At 42.9% G+C, this 11,661-nt stretch overlaps 1 protein-coding gene and 1 long non-coding RNA gene across 2 annotated transcripts; one reads left to right on the plus strand and one right to left on the minus strand.

Moving 5' to 3' along the window:
* Positions 1 to 94: 94 nt before the first annotated feature.
* On the plus strand, positions 95 to 8,014 carry LOC111971845 (FMR1 autosomal homolog 1 homolog A). The gene is made up of 12 exons (XM_023998648.2): positions 95 to 201; positions 3,552 to 3,604; positions 3,863 to 3,956; positions 4,047 to 4,118; positions 4,275 to 4,423; positions 4,539 to 4,651; positions 4,693 to 4,700; positions 4,754 to 4,964; positions 5,508 to 5,705; positions 5,858 to 6,022; positions 6,957 to 7,013; positions 7,419 to 8,014. Exons 1-11 carry the CDS (start codon positions 133 to 135, stop codon positions 6,986 to 6,988), a joined length of 1,164 nt encoding a protein of 387 aa, XP_023854416.1. The 5' UTR covers positions 95 to 132; the 3' UTR covers positions 6,989 to 7,013; positions 7,419 to 8,014.
* A 334-nt stretch (positions 8,015 to 8,348) lies between these two features.
* Positions 8,349 to 10,058, minus strand: LOC111972185 (uncharacterized). Its single transcript, XR_002878391.3, has 3 exons — positions 9,764 to 10,058; positions 8,990 to 9,038; positions 8,349 to 8,655 (listed from the first exon to the last, which is right to left on the minus strand). It is a non-coding gene; the product is annotated as an uncharacterized lncRNA (long non-coding RNA).
* Between the last annotated feature and the right edge of the window lie 1,603 nt (positions 10,059 to 11,661).

The raw sequence follows: 11,661 nt of genomic DNA on the forward strand, positions 1-11,661 counted from the left end.
TTCAACTAGCCTACCTGGTTAAATAAAGGTTAAATAAAATAAAAAATATGAAGTATGTGCACATTCAACTTGGCCTATGTATGTACTTGCAAGTAGCTATCCCAATTGTTTAGACACTTCAATAACCCCGGCATGCATTGCATGTCCAACATGGAGGAACTGACTGTGGAGGTCCGTGGCTCCAACGGAGCTTATTATAAGGTAAATCCATTTATAATATTGATGTAAACTAACCATGATCATGTTTATAAAACATGGCACACACATCAGTTCCCTACTATAGTCCATAAGCGTAAACTAGCAACATACACTAAGCTAGAGACGTGTGTTTTCAACATGTCTAATGACGGTAAGCTAACGTTAGCGACGTTAACTTCAAGACCAAATATAGTTGGCAGCTAGTCTGTCACATTTTTTACTTTGCAAGCGACCTATTCACATCCCGTTTGTCTTCGAAGAGTACAATATTAGCTGGCTAATTCAACAGCTAACGCTATGAAAACAGAGAAATGTTTAACTAGTTAGCTAACGTTATTACCTGGCTAGCACATCAACTAGCTAACCGTAGGTAACTTAGCTAGCTAACGGTAGTTAACGTTAGCAAAGCTAATCAGGTTCGGTTCCACCTTTCTTGGCTTTGTTCGTCTTGAATCAGATTATTGATCTGGCTAACTGCATGACCTGCTACACTATCTAAAGGGATATGTGCTAACTATATGCGTTATAAATCAAACAATTTAAAAGTTTAAGCTGTAATATGTAACTTTTTGGGCGACTTCACGAAATTCAGAGAAGTGAGTTATAGATCTGTCGTTCTCATTTAAAGCCTAAGAAGCGGTAGATCTGTTCTAAACTCAGCAAGGACCCCGCCTTTCAAAGAAAATTCGTAAAAATCCAAATTACTTAACATCTTCATTGTAAAGGGTTTAAACACTGTTTCCCCTGTTTGTTCAATGAACCATAAACAATTAATGAACATGCACCCGTGGAACGGTCGTTTAAGACACTAACAGCTTACAGATGGTAGGCAATTAAGGTCACAGTTATAAAAACTTAGGACACTAAAGAGGCCTTTCTACTGACTCTGAAAAACACCAAAAGAAAGATGCGCAGGGTCCCTGCTCATCTGCGTGAACGTGCCTTAGGCATGCTGCAAGGAGGCATGAGGACTGCAGATGTGGCCAGGGCAATAAATTGCAATGTCCGTACTGTGAGATGCCTAAGCCAGCGCTACAGGGAGACAGGAAGGACAGCTGATCGTCCTTGCAGTGGAAGACCACGTGTAACAACACCTGCACAGGATCGGTAAATCCGAACATCACACCTGCGGGACAGGTACAGGATGGCAACAACAACTGCCCGAGATACACCAGGAATGCACAATCCCTCCATCAGTGCTCAGACTGTCTGCAATAGGCTGAGAGAGGCTGGACTGAGGGCTTGTAGGCCTGTTGTAAGGCAGGTCATCACCGGCAACAACGTCGCCTATGGGCACAAACCCACCGTCGCTGGACCAGACAGGACTGGCAAAAAGTGCTCTTCATTGACGATTCGCGGTTGTGTCTCACCAGGGGTGATGGTCGGATTCGTGTTTATCGTCAAAGGATTGAGCGTTACACCGAGGCCTGTACTCTGGAGCGGGATCGATGTGGAGGGTCCGTCATTGTCTAGGGCGGTGTTTCACAGCATCATCGGACTGAGCTTGTTGTCATTGCAGGCAAGACATCCTCCTCCCTCTTGTGGTACCCTTCCTGCAGGCTCATCCTGACATGACCCTCCAGCATAACAATGCCACCAACCATACTGCTCATTCTGTGCGTGATTTCCTGCAAGACAGGAATGTCAGTGTTCTGCCATGGCCAGTGAAGAGCCCGGATCTCAATCCCATTGAGCACGTCTGGGACCTGTTGGATTGGAGGGTGAGGCCTTGGGCCATTCCCCCCCCCCAGAAATATCCGTGAACTTGCAGGTGCCTTGGTGGAAGAGTGGGGTAACATCTCACAGCAAGAACGGGCAAATCTGATGCAGTCCATGAGGAGGAGATGCACTGCAGTACTTAATGCAGCTGGTGGCCACACCAGATACTGACTGTTACTTTTGATTTTGACCCCCCCTTTGTTCAGAGACACATTATTCCATTTCTGTTAGTCACATGTCTGTGGAAGTTGTTCAGTTTATGTCTCAGTTGTTGAATCTTGTTATGTTCATACAAATATTTACACATGTTAAGTTTGCTGAAAATAAACGCAGTTGACAGTGAGAGGATGTGTCTTTTTTGCTGAGTTTGTGCTCTATTTCTATGCTTTACATTCGTTTGTTTACTTCTGGTTTTGTACACCAGCTGAAAATACAATATTTTGTTATGGAAAATATCGTTCACAGCGGTTTAGATGGTACAATGATTCTCTACACTATATGTGCTTGTTTTGTCACAAACTGAAATTAGGTGAACTATTAGAATTTTAGCAACCAGGAAATAGAGATTTCTGCATAGTGCATCTTTTAAAAGTTTGTTCAATTAATTTTTCAATTATAGCCAGCTCATTAATGTTTTAATTTGCTCCTCAGTTAAGTCTGAATAGGGAAACGTATTGCTAGGTAGGTAGCCAGCTAGCTGAAATGTTTTTCTTTCATTCAAGAATGTACACTATACACAGAAGTATGTGGACACCCCTTTAAATTCCTGGATTCATCTATTTTAGCCACAACTTTGTGGCAACAGTTTGGGGAAGGCCCTTTCCTGTTTCAGCATGACAATGCCCGCGTGCACAAAACGAGGTCCATACAGAAATGGTTTGTGGAGATCGGTGTGGAAGAACTGGCCTGCACAGAGCTCTGACCTCAACCGCATCAAACACTTTTGGAATGAATTGGAACGCAGACTGCAAGCCAGGCCTAATCGCCCTGAGTGGCTGAATGGAAGCAAGTCCCCACAGCAATGTTCCAACATCTAGTGGAAAGCCTTTCCAGAAGAGTGGAGGCTGTTATAGCAGCAAAGGGGGACCAACTCCATATTAATGCCCATGATTTTGGAATGAGATGTTCGACGAGCAAGTGTCCACATACTTTTGGCCATGTAGTGTGTATATTGTGAATCGTCTATAAATATGGCCATATCGACACGCCCTACTTGGATGTGGGAAAAGTGTCGCCAAACTGGCGCAGGTAGGCAAATATATTGCAAGGAGGGATATGTTATAAGACTAGACCCGAGTTCCACTCAGATCTAGAAACTCTGGGCAAGAATACCATAGCAGCCTATACCAGGGTTTCTTAAACTATGGGTTGGGACCAAAAGTGGGCTCTGGGCATGTGAGAGGTGGGTCGTGAGTAATGAGAATACATCTTCTTAATTTGGGTTTTTGGAGGACGATTTGGGTCATGGGAGGATGGTCAACTTCACTTTTGAGTCTTGAGCTGAAGGTTAAGAATCCCTGGCCTATACTAAAGTGTTGTATGTTGATATTCCCTAGCTATGCCAGTAACTTTTTATTTTCTGGGTGGGGTGGCAGAGTACTTCTGAACTTAACCCACGGCTGACCTTTCTCTAGGGATTTGTCAAAGATGTCCATGATGATGCACTCACTATTGTCTTTGAGAACAAGTAAGTGTTCATAGGTTCTTCTGGGGTTGTAGTGTATTTTGTAGTCATCTATGTTGGAATGATGGTGGTATAATTTTGTTGATGGGCATAACTTTATGTTACTTATCTAAATGTTTGTTATTAAAGGAGAATTTAGCTTTTTTACAACCAAATCTCTGTTTGATGTAAAGGGAATGTTATAGATTCTATAGCATGCCATTTACATCAAAAATAGAGATTTGGTTGTAAAAAATAAAGCTAAATTGTCTTTTATTAAAGTTGGCAACCTGAGAGACAAGTTCACTTTAGTGATGTGCGGATGCCACCTCCAGCCGACGGTATAAAGGACATCGGGGAGGGAGAAGAGGTGGAGGTGAGTACTGGCTCTCTATCTTCTTAGATTTAACAGACACTTTTTCCTCAGAATATCTTATTTAGAATTATCTCTCCCTCTTTCTACCAGATCTTCTCCCGGGCCAATGAGCAGGAGCCATGTGGCTGGTGGCTTGGCAAAGTGCGCATGATGAAGGGAGATGTGAGTAGTTATCTGTGGTTACAATTTCACTGGTCCCAGAATGTCATTTGCGAAAGCATGTTTCTGTAATGTTCATCCTGTGAGTTCCTCATCCTGATATTACGTTTGTCAGTTTCATGCAACACAAATGTAACCTGTGTTGTGTTTACTGTGTAGTTCTATGTGATCGAGTATGCTGCCTGTGACGCCACGTACAATGAAATAGTCACCTTTGAACGTCTCCGGCCTGTGAATGTCAACAAGGTGGTGTCAAAGAGCTCCTTCTTCAAATGCACAGTCCCAGTTCCTAACGATCTGAAAGCAGCGTATGTACCTTTTTATTTAAAAGTAGTTTCTGATTGGGATATAGGCTAGTAATTTGTTTGTTTTTATTTACATGCATAAGAGTTCAGAATTTGATTATAGTTTATTTTACTTTAGGTGCGAAAGTGAACAAGCGCATAAAGATTTCAAAAAGGCAGTGGGAGCTTGTCGGATTGTCTACTGTCCAGAAACAAGTAACTTGGTTGTACTGCCACATCGCCTACCTGAACGTAAGCATTAATCAATAGTAACAAACTCCTAATGGTCTCAGTCAGGGCTGTAGGCCCTTTTTATAGTCTGTGTGGGGTGAGTTTGCCTGTTGCTGTCTGCAGGAGGTAGAGCTACTGCGTATGGAGAGACTGCAGATAGATGAGCAGCTGAAGCTGATTGGGATGGGCCAAAGGCCTTCATCTAGCCACCCAGCAGACAAGGACAAGAGCTACACCACGGACGACAGTGTGGCTGCTACCTCTCTGCACACCAGCCGCTCCTACACTGGCAGAGGCCGCGGACGCAGAGGCCCCAACTACACCTCCGGCTATGGTGAGCGTCATGTTCACAATGATACTGAACAGTAGATTGTAGATTCTCCCAAGCCATTTTTCAACACCTATCAGCAGGGGTTTAAAGTTCTTCAGTAACAATACTTTAAAGTACTAGTAAAGTAGTACTTCACTACATTCCTAAAGAAAATATTGTACTTTTTACTTTTAACACCCAAAAGTACATGTTACATTTTGAATGCTTAGCAGGACAGGAAAATGGTCCAATTCAAACTCTTATCAAGAGAACCTCCCTGGTCATCTCTACTGCCTCTGATCTGGCGGACTCACTAAACACAAATGTTTCATTTGTGAATGAGTGTTAGCCCCTGGCTATCCATAAATACAAAAAAGCCAAGATGGTGCCGTCTGGTTTCTTTACTCAACCATGACAATTGGGTACACCACAGCCTATCGTGTGGTCAATCGAAAGTTGCAAGACGACACAATCTAGGGAAGGTAATATTGATATTGGGACATAATGCTATAGCCCAACAGGAAGTTATCAGCCATGTGGTATTAAAAAGATATGTTTGACTTTCAGGCACAAACTCTGAGCAATCCAATGACTCTGAGACTGACTCAGAGCGGAAGGATGAGCTGAGTGACTGGTCCCTGGCGGGAGAGGAACCAGAGAGGGGTACCCAGCCACACAGAGACAGCAGGAGGAGAGCTGGTCAAGGGAGGGGGAGAGGGCCCAGTGGCAGGGGCCGAGGAGCAGGGAGAGGAGCCTCGAACACCGGTACGGCTGCAGACACAATTGATGGGTCATGCACATGCTGATGACATTAAACATGATTTGCATTATCCCCTATATTTATCATGATCATGGGAATAGGTCTATGAATTATTCCTCTAAAACTATAGATATTAAACTATTTGTTAACTTTGCAGCTCTAAAGGATCGTGATGGCAACCCATACAGTGTGCTTGACAACACCGAGACAGACCAGACGGTCGACTCCAACCTCAACACAAACCGCCGGACTGAGGAGGACACAACAGCCATTGATGGCATGAGCGAATCGGACAAAGCTTCCCTCTGTGAGAATGGCCTTGGTAAGTCCTGCATCACCATGTCCTCGCAGTGATGACTTGATTTAAGGACGGTCATCAACGGCATTTAAACATTTGTGTTGTGACTTTTACCATCTCAATCAGTACCATCCACAAACTTCTTCAATCCCTCCGGATAGAAGTGTCTGAGTAAAAGTAACAAGCCCTGGGAGCCAATTGGATTCAACAACAAACATACTCCCATAAGAATTAGAAAATACAATTATTTCATGTTACAGAAGACGGTGGACAATTCAGTGACTAAAAAGGATAGAATTACACACATTGACACCAATCCCAAGTCCATCCTCATGAAATTCACTCAGAGGGCTCTGCACAAACTCTTCCCCCACATAGATGACTTGAGCTAAACCACAGCTGCATAAACGTAGCAGTAGGCGCTGTGTCCGCCCACCGGAGGAAAGGTGGTGAACGGGCCTGTAGTTTGTTTACCAAAACCAGCATGACTGAGTGTGATTAACACTTGCCCTGGCTAGCAGTGAAGCCCGTGCTTCAACCAGTAACCATCGATTTACTAATTTCTAATTTCTAAATTTGTAGCTGAATAGACACCTAGGAAAGGCATGCCACCAAGAAGTCCCATTTTGTTTTTAAATGTTCCCACTCAAATTCACTAACATGTCCGCTACTTGTTGACTATCAATTAAGGTCTGTTTATTTTTTGGGATTTGATACTGCTTTCCTGTATTTCTCACTTGCATTCCTTTGACTGCTTTCTAGTTATTTTTAACCACATTCTTTCAGTGTTTTATCACAATGTAAGCTATTTTTGTTAAATGCGGAAGACACATTTCAGTTGAATGTATTGTTGTACAACTGACTAGGCATCCCCCTTTCCCTTTCATTAGCTATGATGATGATGATCTAGTTTAATTCATTACCAATGCAAGTGGTTCTAACAGTCTTTGTTTTGCAGATCCCGGGATGAATCACAAAGCAGATAGATGAACTGAAAAGAACTAAAAAAGAACTGGTAAGTTTGAAAAAATGCTACAAATTTGACTTCAGGGTCCGTATGTATCAAGCGTCTCAGAGTAAGAGTGCTGATCTAGGATCAGGTCTCCCATCTTATTCAATGTGATGTAAAATGCAAATCGGCACGCCTAATCTGAGATGCTTGATACATACAAGCTGGCTGAAACAAGTGATGGGGAGAAAGAACCATGGTACTGTACGGAAACTTGCAATAAGAATGTAAATGTCTTTCCCTTGGCTTGATGTACTTCAGGGGCATAGTCCATGGAATCTACAGTATGTGAAATTGCCACTAGGCTGGTTTAAATTTCTAGCATTGTATCAAAACAGTTAGGTTTATTGTATGCCTTTGGTACATTAAGTCAAGCTTCTGTAACTATTTCTACTTGTCTGTGTCCTGCAGGGGCATGTTGAGTGTATTGCAGAGCACAGCCTCTCCACATCAGCAAAGACAGGCAATGGCCCCAGCAATGGAAGAGGTGACGAACTAGGCAGAGCTTCCACAGTCTGTTACCAAGGGAACAGTGACTAGCAGCCTGTCCTGAAGTGTCTCCTAATCTACGGACCCATTAATTGTACTACATTCGTACAATAGTTATTGTACAAGCTTGCCAAAGATGGACATATGGACTTCCAGATTCTCTACTGCACTTTTCAGTTCCCTAACCATGGGACACAGAGGGGGAGATTTAGCACTGAACCGAGACATGACAAAAAGCATGTTTCAAGTACATTATCAGATGTTGTGCCTTGAGAATAGATTTAACATAGTTGCCTGGCTGTAGTAAAGTTGTCAATGATGACAAAGGTGAGAAGAATCTAGATATCCTAATATTTGTTGAGCTTTGGCTGATTTGTATGTTTTTACATATACAATCACTTCAGACGAGGAAAACTAGGAAATGCAGTCGAAGAGGAAAAAAGTTTCACTGAATTTGAATTTATTTCCCATAAGAAAAAAAGCTGGAAACTGGTCTGTCAATGTTCTTGTCCCATTTTGTTATGCACCCACCAGAGGCTGGAATGATGGTGGCAGTAACTTGTCTCGAAGGAGCTTTATTTTGTTTATTTAAAAAGATGTTAACACTAAACTGGCGGAACGACCGTGTTTAATGCAGGTGACAATTTGGACTACTGAGGTCAATTTCCAGATTTGGTAAACTATGTTTGTCTGTTTTTTTAATGATCATTCGGGTTGTTTGATGTGCAATATGTTTTGTATGCCAGTAGTTCTTAAATAAAACCTGAACTTTCATCTAGATACAAAACCATTTGTGTCTTGTCAGGTCTACCTTTTTGTCCTGAGAATGAGTGAAGTACAGAGCAAGACCAGTCTCTTTTAATGTATGATTTATTTGTGCACGGTGAATAAGAGAAAAAAACGGGCCCAACCAAGTACAAAGTGAACTATTGATTTAGTTGTCCAAGTAAATGTTTCGATTCATTTTAGCTGCAAGATTTGGTGATCCACCTGCAAATAGAAAAGAAAAACATGCAATTGTGATCCAAATTACATTTTACAAGCTGAATGACTAAATAAAAGTACATCATTGTTTGGAAAGAGTTTTACTAGTTCCTCAACCCTCTGTCAGGGTGATTTAGAATCATCAGTTTTCTGTGGGCTTCTCTGATCTTGTTAGCTGTGGGACAGGGAACAACAATATGATTCATTAGGCAAATGGTGAACTTTATTGTAGTGTCACACACCCAATGAAATGTACAATACCGACTTCTAGATAAGCATGCAACAAGACAGTTACAATTGTACCACATGCGTGTAATGCCATAGTGTTGTAGAGCAAGGCCCCACTGGTTGCGTGTTTTGGTTTTTGCCCTAGGACACAGCTGATTCAAATAATCAAAGCTTGATGAGTTGGTTATTTGAATCCAAAACGTGCACCCAGGGAGGACCCCAGGACCAAGTTTGGTAAACCTTGTTGAGAACAACACGTGTGAAAGCCAATAAAATCTTACTGATTTGGGAAAACTGCATAGCTTGCTTCATTTGGGGTTTAATGGCCACCTGAATCAAGAAGTACCATTTTAGTGTCACAATCATTCATAACTTTTATTCAACTCAAAAGTTTTACACTGAACAAAAATATAAATGCAACATCTAGTGTGTTGGTTTCATTAGCTGAATTATTTTTTTTAATCGCAGAAATGTTCCATACGCACAAAAAGCTTCTCAAATTTTGTGCAAATTTTTTGGCATTTCTCCATTGCCAAGATAATCCACTAACCTGACAGGTGTGGTAAATCAAGAAGCTGATTAAACACCATGATCATTACACAGGTGCACCTTGTGCTGGGGACAAAGGCCACTTCAAAATGTGCAGTTAACACAATGCCACAAATGTCTCAAGTTTTGGTGGTGCGCAATTGGCATGCTGACTGCAGGAATGTCCACCAGAGCTGTTGCCAGATAATTTCATGTTCATTTCTCTACTATAAGCTGCCTCCGTCGTTTTAGAGAATTTGGCAATACGTCCAACCCACTTGGCAGCCAGTGTGGGCTTGGCTGCCAAGTGGCTGGGCCTATTCCCTCCAAGGCCCACCCATGGCTGCACCCCTGTCCAGTCATGTGAAATCCATATATTTGGGCCTAATTTATTTATTTCAATGGACTCTGATTTCCTTATATGAACTGTACCTCAGTAAAATCTTAGAAATATTTGCATGTTGCATTTATATTGTTGTTCAGTATAGTAGGCATATTCTGTATTATTAGTATCAAGATTAATTTACCTACAAATCCAGCTGCTGCTAGGGTGATCTCCATGCCACCATGGAGCTGGCCTATAGATCATGGCTGTTCATTGGTGGAAGAAGATCTCCTAACATTGCATACATTTTCATACAAAGCCTAAAAGACGTCAATTCTCAAAGCCAGCGAAAGGAGTGGTCACATCTCAGATATGTGGTCAGATCCTGTGTGATCTGTGTACGACGCCTCCCCAGCTTCTCCTTCACCCAGATAGCAGATGTTTTGAAAGAGCTGCAAAACCTGCACCCGTACAAATCAGCTGGGCTAGACAATCTGGACCCTCTCTTTCTAAAATTATCCGCCGCCATTGATGCAACCCATATTTACCAGTCTGTTCAAACTCTTTCGTATTGTCCGAGATCCCTAAAGATTGGAAAGCTGCCGCGGTCATCCCCCTCTTCAAAGGGGGTGACACTAGACCCAAACTGCTATAGACCTATATCCATGCTGCCCTGCCTTTCTAGTCTTCGAAAGCCAAGTTAATAAACAGATCACTGACCATTTCGAATCCCACCGTACTTTCTCCACTGTGCAATCCGATTTCCGAGCTGGTCACGGGTGCACCTCAGCCACGCTCAAGGTACTAAACGATATAACCGCCATCGATAAAAGACAGTACTGTGCAGCCGTATTCATCGACTTGGCCAAGGCTTTCGACTCTGTCAATCACCACATTCTTATCGCCAGACTCAACAGCCTTGGTTTCTCAAATGATTGCCTCGCCTGGTTTACCAACTACTTCTCTGATAGAGTTCAGTGTGTCAAATCGAAGGGCCTGTTGTCCGGATCTCTGGCAGTCTCTATGGGGGTGCCACAGGGTTCAATCCTCGGGCCGACTCTCTTCTCTGTATACATCAATGATGTTGCTCTTGCTGCTGGTGATTCTCTGATACACCTCTACGCAGATGACACCATTCTGTATACTTCTGGCCCCTCTTTGGACACCGTGTTAACTAACCTCCAGACGAGCTTCAATGCCATACAACTCTCCTTCCGTGGCCTCCAACTGCTCTTAAATGCAAGTAAAACTAAATGCATGCTATTCAACCGATCACTGCCCGCACCTGCTCGCCCATCCAGCATCACTACTATGGACGGTTCTGACTTAGAATACGTGGACAACTACAAATACCTAGGTGTCTGGTTAGACTGTAAACTCTCCTTCCAGACTCACATTAAGCATCTCCAATCCAAAATTAAATCTAGAATTGGCTTCCTATATCGCAACAAAGCATCCTTCACTCATGCTGCCAAACATACCCTCGTAAAACTGACCATCCTACCGATCCTCGACTTCGGTGATGTCATCTATAAAATTGCCTCCAACACTCTACTCAGCAAACTAGATGCAGTCTATCACAGTGCCATCCGTTTTGTCAACAAAGCCCCATACACTACCCACCATTGCGAACTGTACGCTCTCGTTGGTCGGCCCTCGCTTCATACTCGTCGCCAAACCCACTGGCTACAGGTTATCTACAAGTCTCTGCTAGGTAAAGCCCCACCTTATCTCAGCTCACTGGTCACCATAGCAGCACCCACTCATAGCACGCGCTCCAGCAGGTATATCTCACTGGTCTCCCCCAAAGCCAAGTCCTCCTTTGGTTGTCTTTCCTTCCAGTTCTCTGCTGCCAATGACTGGAACGAACTGCAAAAATCGCTGAAGCTGGAGACTCATATCTCCCTCACTAGCTTTAAGCACCAGCTGTCAGAGCAGCTCACAGATCACTGCACCTGTACATAGCCCATCTGTAAACATCCCATCTATCTACCTACCTCATCCCCATACTGTATTTATTTATCTTGCTCCTTTGCACCCCAGTATCTCTACTTGCACATTCATCTTCTGCACATCTACCATTCCAGTGTTTTAATTGCT

This window comes from Salvelinus sp. IW2-2015, linkage group LG13 (assembly GCF_002910315.2).
Source record: "Salvelinus sp. IW2-2015 linkage group LG13, ASM291031v2, whole genome shotgun sequence".
Lineage (NCBI taxonomy): Eukaryota > Metazoa > Chordata > Actinopteri > Salmoniformes > Salmonidae > Salvelinus > Salvelinus sp. IW2-2015.

Bases quoted from the DNA above. Each gene is read 5' to 3' on its own strand.
- LOC111971845 (XM_023998648.2), top strand. From the start codon at position 133: ATGCATTGCATGTCCAACATGGAGGAACTGACTGTGGAGGTCCGTGGC. The intron at 3,957-4,046 runs GTGAGTACTGGC...TCTTTCTACCAG, and splicing joins GGGAGGGAGAAGAGGTGGAG to ATCTTCTCCCGGGCCAATGA. The intron at 4,965-5,507 runs GTGAGCGTCATG...TTTGACTTTCAG, and splicing joins CAACTACACCTCCGGCTATG to GCACAAACTCTGAGCAATCC.